The 21,369-nt window shown below is 44.8% G+C and overlaps 1 protein-coding gene across 2 annotated transcripts in view; it reads right to left on the bottom strand.

The window, feature by feature from the left end:
* Positions 1 to 21,369, bottom strand: part of MOB2 (MOB kinase activator 2) — a 111,662-nt gene that overhangs the window by 82,262 nt on the left and 8,031 nt on the right. Inside the window, exon 1 of one of the 2 annotated variants that reach the window (XM_013099726.5) lies at positions 18,581 to 18,600. The exons of the other annotated variant lie outside the window; for it this stretch is intronic. Coding sequence (XP_012955180.1) covers positions 18,581 to 18,582 — 2 coding nt within the window. The 5' untranslated portion in view covers positions 18,583 to 18,600. Of the gene's footprint in view, positions 1 to 18,580; positions 18,601 to 21,369 lie in introns of those variants that run through there. 2 annotated transcript variants of the gene reach the window in all.

The raw sequence follows: 21,369 nt of genomic DNA on the forward strand, positions 1-21,369 counted from the left end.
GGTACCATGGTCCATGTTAATCTAAATGTCATCCTGCGAGGAAAAAAAGCTCATCTGTCCCTCTCCTTATCTAGATTTATCATAGCCACTAGTGCTCCAGCCTTCTTATCAGCTTAATAAAATGCAGACTAAATATTTCAAGGACATAGTCATTTCCAAGTCTTGCATTAGTAATTTTACTGAAGATCTCTAAGGCTTACACGGGAGGTCATCTGGAGCTCAATCTGGCTACTGCTGTTAAAGATAACAAAAAACATTTTTATAAATACATAAACACAAAAAGGACTAAGGAGAATCTCCATCCTTTACTGGATGTGGGGGGAAACTTAGTGATGAGAGATGAGGAAAAGGCTGAGGTGCTTAATGCCTTCTTTGCCTCAGTCTTTAGCAGCAAGACCAGTTGTTCTCTGGATACCCAGTACCCTGAGCCGGTGGAAGGGGATGGGGAGCAGGATGTGGCCCTCGCTATCAATGAAGAAATGGTTGGCGACCTGCTACAGCACTTGGGTGTATGCAAGGTGATGGGGCCGGATGGGATCCACCCGAGGATACTGAGAGAACTGGCAGAGGAGCTGGCCAAGCCGCTTTCCATCAGTTATCAGCAGTCCTTGCTATCAGGGGAGGTCCCAGTCAACTGATGGCTAGCAAACATGACACCCATCTACAAGAAGGGCTGGAGGGTAGACCCTGGAAACTACAGGCCTGTCAGTTTGACCTCAGTGCCAGGGAAGCTCATGGAGCAGATCCTCTTGAGAGTCATCACGCAGCACTTGCAAGGCAAGCAGGCGATCAGGCCCAGTCAGCATGGGTTTATGAAAGGCAGGTCCTGCTTGATGAACCTGATCTCCTTCTATGACAAAGTGATGTGCTTGGGGGATGATGGAAAGGCTGTGGATGTGGTCTACCTTGACTTCAGCAAGGCTTTTGACACCGTTTCCCACAGCATTCTCCTCAAGAAACTGGCTGCTCGTGGCTTGGACTGGTGTACGCTTCGTTGGGTTAGAAACTGGCTGGATAGCCAGGCCCAAAGAGTCGTGGTGAATGGGGTCAAATCCAGCTGGAGGCCAGTCATTAGTGGCATTCCCCAGGGCTCGGTGCTGGGGCCGATCCTCTTTAATATCTTCATCGATGATCTGGATGAGGGCATTGAGTGCACCCTCAGTAAGTTCGCAGATGACACCAAGTTAGGTGTGTGTGCCGATCTGCTCGAGGATAGGAAGGCTCTGCAGGAGGATCTGGATAGGCTGCACTGATGGGCTGAGGTCAACCACATGAAGTTCAACAAGGCCAAGTGCCGGGTCCTGCATCTGGGGCGCAATAACCCCAAGCAGTGCTACAGGCTGGGAGATGAGTGGTTGGAAAGCTGACCCAGCTGACCCCCTTCTCTCTCAACTCTTGCAGACCATGGTTTCGGAAATCTTCTTCGCGTTGACTTTCCTGGGCTTAATTCAGAGTCCACAGAAAGTCGGCGATGAACTCGACGCGCCTACAACCGCGCGTATGCAGCAGCGTGCAGAGGAGCTGCAGGCTCGCATGATGCAGCTGCTGCTGGAAATCGAGCAGAGGGACCAGGAGCACGGCTGGGCGCGTGTGGGAACCCTGCTCCTGTCAGTGCTGCAGCACTGGCAGTTCTGGGTCCTGACCAGAGAGATCGTCCTGTTCTTTGTGCTCTGCCGCATGCTCATGAAATTCTGCCATGAGCGGCGCAGCAGAACCAAGAAAGGCGTCTCTGGAAGGAAGGACGACGACTCCGAGGAAGACCCCAGTGACATTCTGGATGCCCGGAGATTCGTCAGCGAGTACCTGCAGCGGCCGGTGAGGAACCTGGGAGGAACGTGCAAGGTCATGGAGGAACTGGTGAACAACCTGCTCGCCGCCTGCCAGTGTCTTTGTCTGTATCCTGGTAGGCACCAACTTTGCCACCCGTGCCTCAATGACCGCTGTCACCCACCTCCTGACCTGACCACCATCCTCGTGGCAAGCACGCACATTTCACCAGTGATGATTTCGGTGGCTGCAAAGCTGAAGGAGTGACACCCTGCTTGCCACATGCCCCAGAGCTGAGCACGCTGCCCATGGAGAAGATGCTGCTCAGCTGGGAATTGCTCCTCCATGTCATCTCTGCAGCAAAACCACCCCTGGGGGAGGCACACCCCATGCAGCTGAAGACACTGCTGCAGGGAAGCTTGAAGCAGAGACTCCTCTTTCCACCTGGACAGTGACCATCTGGGCTCCTGGGGAGCATCCACTCACTCCAGGAGCTCTGAGCTCTGCAAAAATCAGAAAATATATTGTTTATTTGAACAAACGCTTTGTCTGTGAGTGTCTGTACCACACCGGGTCAGGAAATGCCACAGCCCTGGGGAGCATTTAGCTGAGGAGCTGATTCCATGGGCTCCAATTGCACTCCTTCTGGAGCTGCAGTTCTGCTGCCTGTCCTGGCTCCTCTAGCAGGGCAAGGAGAACAGCTCAGCAGCCTCCTCAGTGCCACGTGTTGCTGGTGTTCTGCGTGGAGTCTGAAGAGGGGACTTGTGCAACACGAGGCGAACCACGCCCTGGGAGCCTGACAGCTCCCATCACATCCAAACGCTTCTTAAACTCCTGTCCCAGTGTGTGACCACCCTCTCAGTGAGGAACCTCTTCCTGATGTCCAGCCAGAACATCCCCTGCCTCAGCTTGACCCCATTCCCTTGGGTCTTGTCACTGGTCACTAAAGAGAAGAGATCTCACTAAAGAGAAGAGATCTGCCCCTCCGCTCCCCATCATGAGGAAGCTGTAGGTCACAATGAGGCCTCCCCTCAGCCTCCTCCAGGATGAACAGGCCCAGTGCCCTCAGCCTCTTCTCGTACATCTTCCCCTCTGGGCCCTTCACCATCCTGTAGCCCTCCTCTAGACACTCTCCGACAGTTTCACGTCCTTTTTGTGCTGTGGTGCCCAGAACCGCACACAGTGCTCGAGGTGAGGCCGCACAGCACATAGCAGGGCGGAATCCCTTGACTTCTCTTGATGGACTGGACGGGTGATCTTATCAAAAAAATGAAACCAAGTTTGTTAAACAGGACCCACCCCTCCTGAACCCATGTTGGTTGGGACCTATGACTGCACTGTCCCCCAGCTGTGCACCATATAACTCCCAGGATAATGTTCTCTATAACTTGACCTGGCACTGGTGAGACTGACAGGCCTGTAGTTGCCAGGGTCTTCGTTCTTGCCCTCCTAGAAAAATGGCACAACATTTGCCAGCTTCCAGTCAACTGGGACCTCTCCAGATTCCCAAGACTGTTGAAAAATAATTGCGGGAGGTCCCGCAAATAGGGAACACAAGGTTATGACAGACTTGCTGGGTGCTCCTGCATGCAGGACACTCAACATTGCAATCGCAAATAAAACAGCTTCACAGAAGATTCTGTCTGAAAAGTCGATGGGGCCAGATGGGATCCACCTGAGAATACTGAGAGAACTGGCAGAGGAGCTGGCCAAGCCGCTTTCCATCAGTTATCAGCAGTCCTGGCTATCGGGGGAGGTCCCAGTCAACTGGCGGCTAGCAAATGTGACACCCAGCTACAAGAAGGGCCGGAGGGCAGACCCGGGGAACTATAGGCCTGTCAGTTTGACCTCAGTGCCAGGGAAACTCATGGAGCAGATTATCTTGAGTATCATCACACGGCACTTACAGGGCAACCAGGTGATCAGGCCCAGAAGCAGTGTGGCCAGCAGGGCTAGGGAAGAGATTTGTCCCCCTGTACTGTGTTCAGTTTTGGGCCCCTCGCTACAAGGACATGGAGGTGCTTGAGTGGGTCCAGAGAAGGGCAACAAAGCTGGTGAGCGGTCTGGAGAACAAGTCCTATGAGGAGGGGCTGAGGGAGCTGGGCTTGTTCAGCCTGTAGGAGTCTCAGGGACGACCTTATTGCATGCTGTATGTACCTTAAAGGAGGCTGTAGTGAGGTGAGGGTTGGTCTATTTTCCCACATACCTGGTGACAGGACGAGGGGGCATAGGCTGAAGTTGCACCAGGAAGGTTTAGGTTGGATATTAGGTAAAACTTCTTTACTGAAAAGGTTGTTAGGCAGTGGAAGGGGCTGCCCAGGGAAGTAGTTGAGTCACCATCCCTGGAAGTCTTTAAAAGACGTTTAGATGTAGAGCTCAGTGATATGGTTCAGTGGAGGACTTATTAGCGTTAGCATGTGTGGCATGTTCGTACATGTGGCATTTTTTGCCACCTACATGGTACCTGCTTTATACCTGATTTAGGCTTTAAGAATTTCCAGGAACAAAGTTTGTTCAGTACAATTAAAATAGCAATAACAAAGTATTTAAATTCTATCCAATATTATACAAAATACTTTATTACCTTCATTACCTTCTCTTATTCAATTGTTCCCCCCAGCAGACATGCCACAGATTACTGGAGTGCTACCTTCACAAATTTGCTACTCTACAAACTCTATGCTTAGCTATTTAAGAAGAGGGCTGAATGAAGAAACCTACACTTCAGAAGTAAAATAGGGAAGATTTGGTTTGGCTTTTTTATGTTACTACTCATTTTACAGATTTTTATAACACAACCCTAATGAAAATAGTCTTTTGGAATACCCTCCACTTTTTTAATTCACAGAGAGGTGCTGCTTCAAGAACTCAGACCCTTCATTTGTCAGGAAAATGAAATGTTAAATTTTGTAAGAGAAGACTATTGAAAACTAAGACATATTTTGAAGCAAGCTATGCCCTTTCAAATACACATGCACACATGCTCTCCACTGGCCAGCCTGAAGCTGGGGGATGGAGCATCCTTCACCCAGCATGTATCAGGTCTGGAAAGGAGGACGCTGGTTTGTACTGGCGGGCCTTGAAGGCGTAGGGGCACAGATGTTCCTCCAAGCCATGCAGGCAGACTCATCATCAAGAAGAATAGCTAAACTCAAGATATTAAATCTCACCGTTAAATAGATTCAGCGCACCGTGACTGCGGATCCTGGGAAGAAGGCTGGCAAACAAAGACACAGTGACTCACGACACAACGTGCAGTGTGCTTTTAGGTTTCCTTCACTGAGCAGGATGCTGAGAGCAGTGGAAAAAGCTACATAGCTTGCTAAACACAACGATTGCTGCCCTTTTCAAGTGATTAATCTTTTTCTTTTAACTGTAGTTAGCAGGAAGGTGATATTAGGATAAGAGGCTCCAGGCAATACATTTCTCTTATAATTATCCAGCATTGATTTCTTTTTGGTAATTGCATCTTGGACACTTTTAAACACCACATTATGAAATATATACAAAAGAAAAATGTGAAAAATACAGCTTTTCATCAGGCAGCCAAATACACGTTTATCTGGCAATGCAAGTTATCCTCCTGTCTGCATCTGAAAGCAATGTTCAACTGATGAAAATACATTTCATCTTAAATTAGAAACCTAGCATAGTCATAGCCAACACCAGCACAAAACTTGTGCAATTAAAAACATGTCTATGCAAAAGCAAAGCAAACAGATCTATGCAACAGTCCCTCTTGTGAAGGTTTGTAAAAGGCCATCAAAACTAACTTCATAACTTCAGGTTGTAGTGAGACTATGGGAAAAGCAACCACATCCATGTCTTACATACTGCTGGTTTTGGAGACTTTTTCTTCATTTTCATCTTCAGCATGACAGTAACGCAGCTGTAATTGCAAGGCACTCATCTGCAACCTGGAAATATCCCAGTACAACGCTGAGATTGCCAAGTAGTCCATGCTGTGATGCTCAAATTTGGATCAAGCTCAGGAAGGGACACTGAAGGGAGAGGTTCAACAGTTGCTGGCTTTTTTTTTTTTAAATCGCGAGGAAATGCTTCCAGCTCATAGGTATATTCTTTCAAATCTGCAGTCCCCACAAACATCAGGCCACTGTGCAGTCTTGCAAGCCAAAGAATACCGGAGAGTTTAACCTTTCCCTCCGCATCCCTGCTTCACAAGGCTTTCTTTGGCTGTCTAGGTAGCATTAGCCTTAAGCTGCCATTGACCTCTAGCAAAACAAACTGATTTGTGCTTTGTTATTCTAACATACAGATTTGCATAGCATTCTTGACATATTTTACAAGAAACAGACTTGAACTTAGTTTTCTAAACAGCCCTGTCTTCCCAGCTGTTAAGCTGTGGGGGGAAGCCCTGCCCCAACTTTATATTTCCGCCAGTTGTGAGGAACAGCTTCTTGTCAGGAAGCACGAAACTACCAGCCAGCAGTTCACAGCGTAAAGAATGCACTGTAGAATTGGGTGATGTCATTTTCCACCTTCTTCCTAAAATTATTTAATTCCACAAACACATGATGTATGCCTTCGCCAGATTCTGAAACAATACGTGACTCTAATCACAGATTTTGCCTATTAAACATCTACACAGCATCATTAGCATATCCCTCAATTAAGGGCAGGGTATTCTACTTCCTTAATGGCATCAGATTTTGGCTGCTAAATAACTACAGAGCGCCATTATTGCATCCTTTAATTAAGGTTACGGTGCTTTAGCTTCCTTCATGGTGACTGACCGAACAATACGTAGGCTACAGGAAGGGAGCCGCTCCTCCCGTGCTACCTGCAGATGTGATTAATGATACGAAGCTGTTGTTGAAGTCAGTGATATTGAGAGCCATGTGCAAGCCACGCTCGGACGAGAAGCTGCTCTTGCACAAATCAGCACCTTCCTTCTGCCGTCCATCTTCACACACAGCACAGAAGTGAAGGCAGCTGGCAGTACTCTTGCAGAAACTTGCAGGCACAAACTCTGAACTGGGATCTGAGTGTTTTATACCAGCAGTGAGTATTGATATCATAGCTATCAACACAAATCCACCTGGAAGTACAATCAGCTGTCCTGAATGCTCCCAAGGAACAGAGCTGGTATCTGCCACAAGGGAAGCATCATTTCATCATCCCTGAAAACAGGTCAACACTCAGCTGAGAGCCAGAAGAGGTGACTGCAGAATTACTCTGTCTGTGCTCCATTCAGATGGCGATACTGAGCCTTTCTTAGAAGGTTCCCCGAAGAGGAAAGGTGTTAAGATAACTAAGGCTTGTCTGGCAGAAAAATTCACCTTCTCCCAACCAAGCACCAGGTTGGAGCCAATCCTCAGGAGACCGAACCCACTGTATAAAGTTTGGAAACACAGTGTGAATTTATGGTGCGCTACCCTTCAAAGTCCACTTGGCTTCCAATTAAATCACGAGTGGCCTAGCTGAGATGAGAGCGTGGTGCTGGCTGCTCCGCTGGGGTGGCCGGGTTCCAGGCCAGCTGTGAGGCATGGCCAGCAGGACATCCCTTCCCTCCCTTCCCTCCGCAGCACGGCCAGCGGTGCCAGCCACGCCGTGCAGCCTGCGAAGGGACTGGGAGGGAGCTGCTGTTGTTGTCCGTATTTTGTTTGCTTTCCTCTGGCAGCAGGCAAAGGGCTCTCCCCTTGCCAAGTTCATTACCATTATAAAATGTTCCCAATTACAGCAGGCAGAGCGCAGTACAGCGAGGAGGAGGAGGAAGAAAGCAAAGTTTGCAATCAAGCTACAGGACTTTGAAAGCCTTGGTTTTAGGAAGCAGGTGAGACAGCTGAATAGAGCACATGGCTCCTAAGAGCTCAAATCCACACAGATCAGTTCAAAATATTTCTTCCAAGTTTTTCAATGACTTCTTTGTTAAATGAAAGAAATCATCAAAATGTCATTGACCTCCTCATTAGCAATGACCTTCAATCCCATTTCGAGCAGCTTCTAAAACTCTACAGTTTGTTTACATCCGGGACTGCTCAGTCATAGCTGATTTATTATTAATTATCAGCATCTACAAATGATGGCTGTTGGTTACCATGAACATTGGAAGGCATGCCGGGATCTCTGTCCCCATCAACTCTTCTCTCCCTCACCCCACAGCACCCTTGTCCCCCAGCCACCTCCTGCAGTCACACAAATGATTGGTGTGGCATCTCTCAGCCTCCTGCAGACGATAATCTGACCGAGCAGCAGCACTCTGCTGGTGGCAGAGCTGATTCAGAAAAACGCTATCCTCCTTTCCCTCGGCGCTGTCACAGCCTAAGTCAACCTTTTTCTGACTGTGCTCTAAGGGGGTGGCAGGTCGTGCTTAAAAACAGTTCCTACAAGCAGTAGGAACAGTAGTTCCTACAAATAGTTCCAAGCAGGCGCCCGTTGTGTTTCAGAGACGAGATGAAGAGCTCCAGTTTTAACACCTGCACAACTCCGGACACAATGCTGACTGGCACAGCCACACAGCGTATTGCAAACAGGTTCTTACTCATTTGCAACGCACACTCTACATCTTCCGAGCAATTCAAGCATTGCATGCTTTCCTCTGCAGAGATCATCTTTGCTGAATTGCCACGTATGTCTAACCTAAAGTCCCGAGGAATATCTATGGTTCCCCCACCTCTCAGAGCAGCCTGTGCTGTATCAGCAGGGTCTAAACTGCAAGAGGCAGGAGACCTCCCTCCCCGGGAAAGAGGCATCCATCCTCTGAACGAAGGATCCTCATCCAGCAGCTGAACAAAGGCCGAGTGCCAGCCCTTAGCACCAGCTTAGGAAAAATGATGAGTGGAGAGGCAGGAGTGGGAACAGCAGCAGAAGGGAGCACTCCCCCACCACAACCGAAGTTAACTAACAGGTGAAGATGTTAGCCAAGCTGTTGGAGGCCCCCTGCCCACCTCACACCTGCCACAGCCTCTGCCCACAAAAAACCCCAACGCCCACCATGACCATTTCATGCTGCCCTCTTGTGAAGGATCCCACCATTTCTCGGCAGAAAAGCCACGATACAAACGGACTGTCGTCTAAATCAGTTCACCTAAAATAAGCCATCCCTTCTACGGCACTCCCTGCCTACCCAAGGGATTTAAGCAGCACGCATGGCCATGATCTGACAAGAGGTAATCCAATAAACCAGACAGCCTCCCTCTCGCCGCCACGAGGGCGCAGCTGCTCCGACTCCTCATCCAGGCCTTCCACATCCAAAGGGCTGTAACAGCTCAGCCAGATCTTTACAGCAGTAGGAAGTGTTAGGCACTCCTCTAATCAAGGCTGCAATTAGACCCACACGCAGATAACCAAATCCTGAAGGCTTCTTCTGACACAAAGATTAGCAGAGCTCCTGTTTTTCGCACCCGTCCCTTTCCCCCTCCTATCTCTGTTGCAGCAGCTCTGCTGCCACTTGGTACACTTCCCAGGCAAAACTGTCACCAGCTAATCTCCGAAAGCCACCCGCTCTCTCCCCCCACCTGAGATGGATCCGTCCAGAGCACAAAAGCAGCTGCTGCTGATAAACCTCCACACTTCGCAGGGACCTTAAAGCGCTGGGGCCGGGCGCTGCATGGCTGCTCCTGCAGCGAGGGTATCGGCACGCCACCTCTCACACCCTGCAAGAGCAAATATTACTGAAAACAGCACGCAAAAACAGTTTTAAGAGTGAATCGAGTCACTGAGTCACAGGAGTGAACATGCTCTGAATAGCAGCTAGGTAACTCCAGGCTGAACGAAGTGATAGTCATCCTCCGTGAGTCACACGCAACCCGAAGTGTAACTGGCAAAGAAAGCAAATTGGGAACTTTCTGGTATAATTGGTTTTAGTCAAGAACTTGGTGTCTTTTTCTATCAGTAAAGGGCATTTTTGGTTTGTAAGTTCCGTGCTGGATTTTCACATCACAAAACACCTGGCTGGGAGCATGTGGTAATAGAAAGTGATGCCCATCCTACTTTACAACTTCTCTTTGGTGACCAGCACAGATTTGCCATCTGTGGCTCAGAGAGGGAGGACATTTAGCATTATTCTTCTACAATCACATATTCAATAAACCAAATTTTGTGCATAACAGCTGCATCCAGCAACAGGCTGTGCGCATTGTTTATCACAGTCCTTTACCAAAAGATAGCATCTGACTGCCCCCAAAGGGAGCCCACTCCTGTCCGCTCCCAGGATACACACATCCCAGTTCGGAAATGTTATGCCAGCAGAAAAATTAACACAAGACTTAACTTGAAGTTGAGCTCTTTGCTGGCTATTACCACACAGGGTGACAGAACACAAAAGATGCGATACAGAATGAGTCTGATTTGCATTCATTTTACTGTAGCAAGGCAACTTGAACATAAAAGAGAGCTAGTCTAATTTTAGCAGAAAGTAAGCTGACATACAAACGACAGCTCCAACAATGACAATCAGGTTAGAAAGGCCAGATCTCAGCTAAAAACTACGTTTATGGAAAATGTGCTATAGCATCTGTTAAAACATATTAACCTAATTAGCAGTTCCGGAAAAAAATTTCACACAACGTACGTACAAATCACCACCACAAACCCTCACGGGACCTGCAGCAATTAACGGGATACCTGGCAAGCTGAAAGGCAGCTTTGCTTCTGGAATTACCCCAGCACTTTTACTCTATTTACCTGAATAAGGTGGCCACATTAACAAAAAAGGAAAATTGTAACCCACCCAACCATCGGGTGAGCCCCCTCTGTGCACCACCCCGGTCACTCGGTCTCCCCGACACCATCCCCTGTGCCAGGCAGAAGGGTTTGTGCAGCACCACCATGAACTGGATGAGGAACACATCCCAGTTAAACCTCAATGCTATTTTCAGTCATGAAGAATAGCAATGGATCAGTTATATTACTTTTTTTTTTTGCCCAGTTGCATGGATACTATGAGAGGAATAGCCATGTAGGAGACAGGTTTTTATTGATGTTGACTCGATGCCATAATTTTATAGCTTTCATAATTCAGCATGCTAATGTTTTGTTCAATATAAATCCAAATGATACAGAATGACGAGCTAAACCTAGCATTTAATTTTCCAAATAAGTACTTGAACATCCTGCATTTTGATACATATGCTAATACCTACTAATTAGAACCATAACAAAGGCTTTAAAGATGGGAATTAGGGAGAGGAACTTTCCAAAGCAGATTTATTCATTATGTGACAAAACAAACATTAGCACCACTTCTCCCGTGTAATGACAGAAAATATTCTCAATAGGATCTTCTAATAGGAAAAAAATAAGGAAGTTAAGCAAAAAAAAATAGGCAACATTATAAATTCGCAATATAATTCAGTACATCCAACCTCAAGCACTGTTGAAGGAAAAAGAATACTATCTAAATAATTTCAGGGTATCTCAGCCAGAAGAGAGACCGCAGCTTCCAGGCGATACAGAACAAGTTTGAGGTACAGTATTAAAAATGTGCAGCACAAACACCATGGAAGGGCCAAATGATGAAATCCATGCTTCACTGCAGTATTGCAGCTAGATTCAGCAAAAAATAACCTTATTGTTTTAGACCACTTTAGGGCCAGGAAAGCTTCTATGCTCACATGCTTTTTCCACAGATGAAAGCATTTTTTACTTTTTATCAGCACTGGAACTACACTAGGCTAACAGGTTGTTTTACAGTAGTCTACAAAAGAAGATGAAGCAATACTGTTTTGCTGAAAAGGAAGATCCTAATCAGTAGCTTGTATTAGCAATTTACTACCAGATACCACTGAGACCGGGCTAGATGTTGATTCCAGTCATCTTCCTAGTAAAACACCTTCAATACAGCCTAAAAGCTCCTTCTTTTGTAATACTTTATTTCCATTCTTTTGTAATACTTCATTTCCATCAATCATTCCACTTTCATATTGAACCCATAAGCAAAACCATGAATATATTTTTAGCGAACAGATGTTGAAATACTTAAAACCTCTTTCAGCATGTCAGCAAAGGGCTGCTACGCTATTACAATCGCAAAGTACGCCCCTGTTTTAGCAGGTGACCAGGCAGAGGCTGCTCAGCAGCACTCCCTCGGTGCTGGAAGGCACCTTGCCTTCGCATGAGGAGCGCTGAGTAGCACAGCCACCCCTTGTCAGCTCGGCCGGCTGCACATTTCAAATACTGAAGCAAAGCAGGAGGAAGGGAGAAATTTAAATTTCTATTCCAGGCTGCTGCTTGCTGTCTGTGTTTGTGCAAATTGATCAGTGGTTGCAGTTTTTCATAATGACAACTTGAATATTCAAGCCACTTTCGGACTGCTTTTCTCTAAATATGCATCCAGGGGGGGAATGACAGGACACAGACTCACAACTGAGATAACTTAGATATAGCACAAAACACTACTGGAGAGCTACACATTCACAGCTGAGATGGAATTATCATGCTGGTTGGTAACCTCTCTTGCCATTTCTGAAGATGCACAGGTCTACCCTTAGCATCCTCCAACTCCATCAGGTGAGCAAAAGCAAAGCAAGCAACACCCGTTGCAACCAGGACATGCACAGGAGGTGTTTGGCATGATCACTCCCAACTTCCATCTTCAAGGAAGATTTGAGAAAGGGGAGAGCAGGCACAAGCCTGGAGCTTCACATAAGCACCAAACCAAACAACCAGCAGCAAGAGGGAGAATGACACCAGTATGCTCCCGATGCTGTTGTCTAACTGGAAGGCAAAGCCAAGAAGCCCCGCAGGAAACACGGGCTAGAAGCAGACTGCCGTGTTTCCTATTGCTTCTCTGTTTAAAAACATCCCCAGTATGCATAAATCAAGATGTCATTGGCAGTGAAAACAGAAGCCCAGCTTAACTCCATAGCTACAAGGCTCTGCTAATCCCTCTCTAGCATTCTCACTAGGGTCCCCTAGCTTTCTTTTGTTCCCCTAATATCAAGCTCTGACAAAGAAGCTATAACAATGACACAAAATAAATTTGTATTCGCTTGTCAGACACGGGGTAAAAATATCTCCCTCACAGGTAGAGTAATGAGAACCGAAGGAACCAGAGCCTACTGTGGCATACGCACAATCATACCAACTTTACCCACAAAAAAAATAATTATTGCAGTGCCTAAAACACTGAGAATACTCAACTATGATTTAAGAGCATCAGCCTTTAGGAAGGCTCACAGCCCATGGAAACATCAGCTATACTTTTTAAATATTGCAAATGTGTAGAGAGAAAAGTGTTGTTCTCAGTAAGCTTACTGGAGGAAGGAACTGGAGCAGTAGAAATCTATAGTTCTCCCCGATGAAAATCACATCCCCTTCTTTGACATAGCTATGCTAAAAATCCAGATAATCTTATTTTTCTTTTAACAGAACGTATCACACTGAAATCTGTCGTGGAGGTTACAACCATGTTGCTGCCACAGTGCATCTGAGGAAGCAGGCACTGTTTCCAACTTGATTTTTTCCTTCCATTCCCATACGTAAACAGTTTTCCAAATTATCCAAAGAATTCATCAGCAACTTCTTCATTGACTTGTTCTGGTAGAAGTTAAACTTGCTAGAAGAAAAAGGATGAAGGCAAGGCAGCACTTATAAAAGCCGTGCAGCTTTTCATAATAAAGGCTCGTACGAGCTGCCACAGCCTCATTTGCTCCCGTGGCATACGATGAGGTCATTCTTTAGAAGAATCTAATTGCAAGATAAAGCGCTTAATCTTCTCCAGGAGATTTTGGAGAATATAATACCTAAACTAGTCAAGGTCTGCTGTATTTTTAAGAAAAAGGGACCCCACCAGACAGAGCTGCAGTGTAAGATGAGTGTTGGTCACTGTCATACTTTGCAGTTACATTTTGAACAGTCAGCTAATCCGATGCAAATTCTCCTAAAACCTATGCATACACTGATGTGTACACAACGGTTTTGCAACATTTTGATTTAAAACTAAAGAATGAAGCCCAGGAAGAGCAGTGGGTTTTCAAAAGCCTAGAGTGAGAACGGTTCCAAGGAACACAAAAAGGTCATTTCCAGCCACTAAACAAACCTGATTTATCCTCCGCGTGGTACCAACAAATCAGAGGTAACATTCGGCTGATCAGCTGTTTGAACTGGCTTTGTTATCAATCACTCCTTGCAGTACCCAGCAGAATCGTATTTTCTTCATCTCTATTTACATCTCCCAAACAAGACTTTTCTCCTGCATTAATGCCACATAAATAAAATAAAGCTGGAATTACTAAACCAGCATGTTACTAGCCATTAAGCTTTTAAAACACAAGGTATACTTAGATCACATGCTTACGTTTCTCTTGCACATACACACAGAAAAAAAAGTAAAACATGCACCTAATAAGACAAAAAAACAGCAATTATGATTCTTTTCTACCATGGATCCTCCTCTTCTGTGGGGAAGAAAATTCACTTTATTGTTTAAAAGTGAATTTTAAGTGGCAATTATATTTAGGAAAAGCACCTTCAATCTGCGACCTTTTTGTTCCATGTTTCCAGATGCTAAAGTAATTCCTCCTGAAGGATTAAAATTAGAAACCCTGCTTAAACATTGATGTTATATTGAAATCTTAAAGAAAAAAATCACAGAAAATTACCATAGACTGAATTCAACCCTTCAAATTCTGACAGAAGTTTATTAAAGCTTGGGAAGCTTCAGCTCAGAATACCCAAGAGGAACATACAGGCTTTAAGTATTTCAACTGTTCAGGAAGCACTACAGATTCAAGTGGGGAAGACGAAGGTCAATGTACCATCTGGCATCTCTGAAAACAACCCCAATCCAAGCAGCCGTGCTTTTCATAAAGAGTTATAATAAAAAAGCATGCAGCTACAGATTAGAAAAAACACAGCAGATCGATAATGTAGCTCATATATATATGTGTGTGTGTATATATATAAAACTAAGTGGTCTTGTTTCTGTGTTTACATTCTATCCTTGCCAATGTTAAAAACAGACTCTGCCTTAATTCTTTCTTCTTTCTCTGGCAGGAGGAAAAAAGCTGGTGTGTTTTCACCTCCAAAAAGCTAGTAATAAAGGGAGAGCACCACAGCGATTCCAATGTTAGCATCCTGGGATGCTTCTCATTCTGTAGAATTTCACATCTTTTCCCAAGAACCAATTTTGTCTTTTTTCCTTCATTATCACTGCATTATCAATATCATTGTAAGTAAGTCAGTACAACAATTAACATATGTCTAATGACAGCCAAGGTCCCAAAGGTGACATTTCAATAATAGGGAACAGTAAATACCAGAAAGAGAGCGACTTCAGCATCCTTAGGAACCAGATGCTGCAAGCCAGGGCCTCTAAATAAACCCAAGGATGAAACAAGCTGAAGAGATGGTTGACTTCATGAAAAATAAATTGGACAACCTTCACTTTAGCCCAAAGAGTATTCACTAAAAAGAGAGATCAATTTCTTCATCTTTCTGCAAGAGGTAGCGTGGAAGTACAAATGCAAACTAAAAAAGACTGAAAAAGGAGGAGCAAAAGCATTCCACTTGTACCTCCTGCAGTTTTTCAAACTTAAAATCAAATCACCAATTAACATATTTAGTATTTCTCTAGAAGAAACAGGTATTAGAAATGAGTGTTAGAGAAGTTATCGTAAAAGCAAGTTGCATTTTTTGTCCCTTTGTAATGATCAGATTTTTATGAAGCATTTCAACCTTCTGTTGAAGCTGAAGGGAGGTGTTTGCAAACAGAAGAACAGATTAATCTTTACCATGCGGTGGTGTCAATATGCTCTGGTTATCCACCTCTGCATCACAGCACCATACATAATGCAAAACAACCGCCTCGCAAGCCCAATATTCCATTTCTGACAACGGCCAACACTGGAGTGATTCAGAAGAGTCTATAAATCTCTCAAAACAAAGCTAATTGCCCAACACCATATCCCAAGAGAAATTTCTTCCCAGCTCTTGACTGCTCAGCTTTGATGCATGGACTAAAAACCAGTATTGTCCTAGCTCGTACAACTCCTGATACCCTTGCTAACGTCGTTAATCTTTACAGAGCTGTACTACTTACCTCAATCTCATAATTTAAATCCCACAGCATAACAAGGCACTGTGCACAACAATTCCTCTTAGCATTAGTATTCCAACCTTCTATTGTTATGCAAGACATCAAAATTGTTCTTTATTGTACAAAGTACGCTGCCAAGTCAATTGCCTTGTAAAGTCACTTCTGCCTTGATGCTCCCCCCATTTTTGAACTTGCTTTTCCACATGATGAAGCAGAACAAGTATTTATTTGGAACCTAGTTAAACTGAAGTTCTTCTGGATTTGATTTTGTAACCAGAGCATATTGGAGAATTCAGTCTTTCTTTGGAGGTCTGAGACAGTGCCTGCTGTGATACTCACACAGTCATTCTTCTCCTAGACTCCAAGATCATGGCACAGAGAAACAAATCCAAAATGAGATTAAAAAGGAAAGTAACAGCTTCGAGTCTGTGGCTGGCTGTCACCTTAGAATAATATTTGTTTTAGCAACCCCCAGTTAATGAGTAGCCTGTGACTCTATGATAACCATTGTCTTCCTTGGAGATTAAGCTTCTTTTTGGACAGGTTTATCTTACAATATTTTTGCTGTGTCCTGTGCACTCCACCCACTTTGCTACTCTCCAGGGATTGTAGAGAAACGAGCCAGGGGATAGTTCCTGTAAGCAGCCACATTATTATTTCAGTGGAAACATGGACACAGCTTGGATTGCTTGTTCCCACCTTTTTTTTTTTTTTTTTTGATATAAGAAGTGTATATACTTGGGCATGTGCTAGCAAAAGAACAAGGGGACAGTCAGCCTCAGACACTCAGAAACTTTATCTTGGCAACGTCCTTTTGCAACAATGCACTAGTTTGCATCCAACACCAAAGCAAAAATGCATTATCCCTTGTATTTTATCTAATACAGAATCCGCTTTGTTTGTTCCGAAACCAAGCAGGCAAAGTTAACTACCCCACCCATCTAGCTAGTAACATTGCATGCACCATTTTTTAAAAGTACAGTATTTAGAATAGTGGATAGAAGAATTAAGGATTAAGAGGATTAGGGAGAAAGAATTGCACCTTCACATTTCCCTCTGCTAGGAGCAGAAAGCTGCAGGTGGTTTGGGTTGCACACGCAGCCTGGTTCCTCCACTACAAGAGCCTCTGACCTCCCTCAAGCCTCACGTACTATTCCATAGCCCGTTTAACAGACACATAGCTTGATTTCTAGAGTACTTGACCTGATTTAGATTGGATATTAGGAGGAAGTTCTTCACTCAGAGGGTGGTGAGGCCCTGGCACAGATTGCCCAGGGCAGCTGTGGGTGTCCCATGCCTGGAGGTGCCCAAGGCCAGGCTGGATGGGGCTGGGGGAAGCCTGGGCTGGAATTAGATGGGCAGTAAGGTACCCTCCAACCCAAACCATTCTACAATTCTACGATTAACATAACAACAAGAGCAAGTGTGGAGCAGAAAATGGAAGAGTACAATTCAGCACAAGGTTGCACACTTCAGCTCAATCACATTTACTTTTCCATCACACTATCAAACCAAGCCCTCCAGGGAAAAAAAAAAAAGTTGTATTCCCCTCTCACATATTATGCAGTCCACAAAGGGCACGTAGACTGACTTGGTGGCTGGGTGTCCTCAGGTTCAAACCTCACATTTACGAGACACCTGTGTTTCTCCATCTTCCTTAGCTCTTGAGACTGATCAGCAATCTCTCTCAGCCTGACTTGTGATACCATCAAATTACATATATTGATTTTTGGCACAGCTAGGACTAGAACCTTTGTCTGTAAAGCGACAGGCTGAAACCATATCCACATGTTAAAATAAAAGCACGCTAAGCCCATGATTAGACAAACGCATTATATACAAACCATGGGATGGGAGCTATTGGCATTGGGATTAAAGGGAAGGTAATAAAGTTCACCGCCACGGGCAACTGAGGAGCCACACCAGACACCAATCCAGACAGCACTCTGTGAAACTCAGGTAGCATGCTGCAAGCATCGATTCTAAAATGGGCACCTGTGACAAATCTGGACACAGACATTTACCTGGAGGAACGATAAATTGCTCCTTAGGTCAGCGATCCAGGCATGTATGAATTCCCAGGATCCAAGTCCTGTGCTACAGCTCAATTACAGGTAATGATTCTGTACAACACTACTAGACACAGCATTTCTACAAAACTATCAAGGTCTTTGTGATAATAAAAAAATCATTACTGTTCCTTTATTATATCCATCTAAGAAGTGATGATGTGCGTGCTAGCAAAGCCTAATACACACAAGCACTTTTCTTCCCGTATTTGCTTCCTCTTTACTCAAATACTACATATTTGCTCTAAAAGCAAGTGCTGTTGTTCTTCACACCGCGAGCCATTACTCTGGTGATATCCCTCATGCACTCTCAGGTTTGTTTCCTTTTTACTGTTTCTGATTGTACAAATGCTCTTCTATGCAGAAAGTCAATTTAAGTTGAAAGAATGAACTTGCATTGTAGCTGTTAAAACACATTAAAACCTTCACGGAAGTTGTAATTCAAAAGTTAAGCAACCTCCATGCTAGCTTAATTTGCTATGCCCAAAGAAATATTTAACATCCTTTTATTTGACTTTTCTGACTTGGCTCAGAAACACACAGGATAGCCACCACACCCTTAACAAGTAGAACCAACGTGTTGCATTGAGGCTGGTTTTGTTATAAAGATGCTTCCTTCCCAAGGCATTTTTGTCAACTGGAAAATAAGAGACTATTTTCCAGAACACAATGTATGAAAATAGGAATTTAACACATCTAAAAAAGAATGTTTCTTATTCCATTTATTTAAAAAAAGACTACTCACATTTCTGCTGAAAAAGCAAACCAGCAAGTGACTTCATCCTGCAAGGCAGTGGTTTTACTGCCTGTGTTTCAAGAACTGCAGAAATAAGCCTCCCTTAACAAGATGATTAATTAATTTCAAGTATTCCTAACCAGCCAACCTAATAAGCTTTCACTCCACCTGAAACCAAGATGAACTTGATTTAAACAAGAGCCTTGATTCTCTTAACAACAAGGAGAAAAAGCAAGTCTGTGCACATGTGAGTAATATTGTGCCCACCTGGAAGGTCATACCTCATACAGCAGCTGTGTTCATTTCAGTGGATGACTAGGCACATCCTGCCTGAAACAAACACTTTAACAACAACAAAAATACCCTTACAGAGCAATGCGAAAACCAGAAGGCCACCCTTCTAAGTAGTAAGCCAACCACACTGCCTGTAAGCTTGAAGCCAAATACCTAGCAGAGCGTTACAGGCTCTAACAGAGCATCTCCCCTTTCAAGGAGGAGTTTCCATCGCAGCTCACAGCACCTGCTCAAGCCTCAACAGGCTCAAGCGACTCGTGCCACACTCAGCAGGGTGGGGCAGGAGAGAAACCCACAGTGCAGCCACTGTGGGGCTATCAGAACGCAAACCCAAAGCAGCATTCTGAATAGCACCCAGGAACCTAAGCAAAAGCCTCTGCTCTGCCAGACTTTGCAGTAAAAGCCCATCTATCGTATACCTACAGAGAAACATTAATGAATATATCAGAAGTAACTGAAGTGTCAGGGAGGCCTTCAAAAATTGCTCAAAATCAACAGCATCATGATAAACAAAGGGGAAAGGAACAGAATAAGAACTACTGCTACATGCCCATCCATGAGAGGAACACTGCAGAAAGAAACAATACTTCATGCCTGAAAAGCCAGCAGCATGGGGGCACCCAACAAACCCTCCGCCTTGCAAGATTAAGCCTACAATTGGGCACAATCCAGCGAGTGTAATTAGGCTTTCCTATCATTTTTGCTGCTTCTTTTCATCTTTTACCCGCCAGACTTCTTTCAAACCTTCAAGATCAGCTCGATGCTGGTTTGAGAAAACGTCACCGCCTTGCCAAACAAAAAGGAGACGCAGCGAGAGCAGTAAGTGTGCCAGGGCTGCAGGTTAGCACACGCACCCCAGCCAGAGATTACAAATAAACCACGAAAGGGTGGCTCACAGAACAAAAACTAAGACATGGGAGGGATAAGGCATATCTGAGGATTCTAGATAACAAACCAGAATGTGCAAATACTCCCATTTCTAATCTTGTTGCTATCCTAGAAGAGATTTACATGACCTTAGCAGTGGCAAGGGCAGAGCCCACCTGCAGCTTTCTGACTGGAGACTGGTCAGCTCCTTAAAAAAAGATACCAGTCCTTGCCACATCAGCAGGCAAGGCTTCCCCAGCCAACACAGAGCTTAGCATTAACCTGGTTTTGCTCAAGACAGTCGATTTACATACAGAAGCAATACAAGCATACCCCGGTGCTACTTCTTCCTTCCCCCAGGACATCTGCTGGTCTAACAGAAGTTCCTAACCCTCGATAGGGGTTGTTCCTCTTATAAACCATGGGAAGCAGTCGCACGCTAGTACTCTGTATGCCACAGCAGTCATGAAGGCTACAGCCCAGGGTCCCAGCAACACCTGCATATCATCAGAGACAAGATTGACTGGAAAGAGAGCTGCTTATTTATCATACCTGACACAAACTTGAAACCGTGGAGTCAACCCTGCAACCTGAGCCCAAGTAGTCTCATCCGGAAAGCAGACACAAAACACCTTGTTGCAAAAAAACCAACTCTCTCCAGTTTTATATAGCCTGCTAAGATACACTCTGTGAAACAAAGTCTCTCCTGAACAACTCCCTGCTGGTTTAGGAAGCACCACACAAAAGGAATTCTATACTGGAGGATTAAAAGGGTGAAATTATGGAGTTCAAAAAAAAAAAAGCACACAAAACCTTAAAATCAATCTCAAGTCTGCCTCCACTCAGCCTGCTTCCCACACAATCTGTGCTTTATGTATAAATAACCAGGAAACTTCCCAGGTGAAAGTGCCAGCTATCTACACATCTCAGCACAGAGAAGGAACAGCAGCGATCCACCGAAGCCAGCAATACTCAGCACACACCTTTCTACCCTGCACAGTGGAAATATGCAGCAGAACTCCTAAAGAGCTTGAGCTCAGGCACCTGGCTCCCTCTGCCCTACCCCCAAAGCCGTAGGACAGTAGTTAAAAACACACTCTTCTGCATGCTTGCCTTTTAGCTTAATGGATGTACTCGGTGTTCAGAGGAAGAATTTGATCTATGAGACTCATCCCTGTCTTGATTCCAGCTGAATGGCTGACATTCTTCAGGTCCTTGACAAATTATAGCCATCAGAATTTATACATTTCATATTTTTCAGTGTGCCCAATGCTTATGTAGTCCCTCTTTTTCCACAGTCACGAACAGTTTTGTGAATTGGATGAAGAACTCACACCCTGACTGGCTTCTCTTGGTTGACAGAATAAAAAAGTGATTTCAGACAGAACTTCCGTTTTTTTCCTGCAAATGCTAAAATAATAGCACTGCTGTTCAGCCATTTACAGTTACACTCATCATTCTAACTCCAAAATTAAATTACTTTAAATTATCGCACGTAGCCTCAGGAGCAGGAAAGCTCCTAGAGTGCAACTTTCTGAAGCAGCCAGCGATGAAACAACAGCTCTTCCTTAAGTAGCCCCATTGATCTAGCAGCCTTCAGTAATGCTATCAACAACGTGGTTGTAAAAACAAATAAT

This window comes from Anas platyrhynchos, chromosome 5 (assembly GCF_047663525.1).
Source record: "Anas platyrhynchos isolate ZD024472 breed Pekin duck chromosome 5, IASCAAS_PekinDuck_T2T, whole genome shotgun sequence".
Lineage (NCBI taxonomy): Eukaryota > Metazoa > Chordata > Aves > Anseriformes > Anatidae > Anas > Anas platyrhynchos.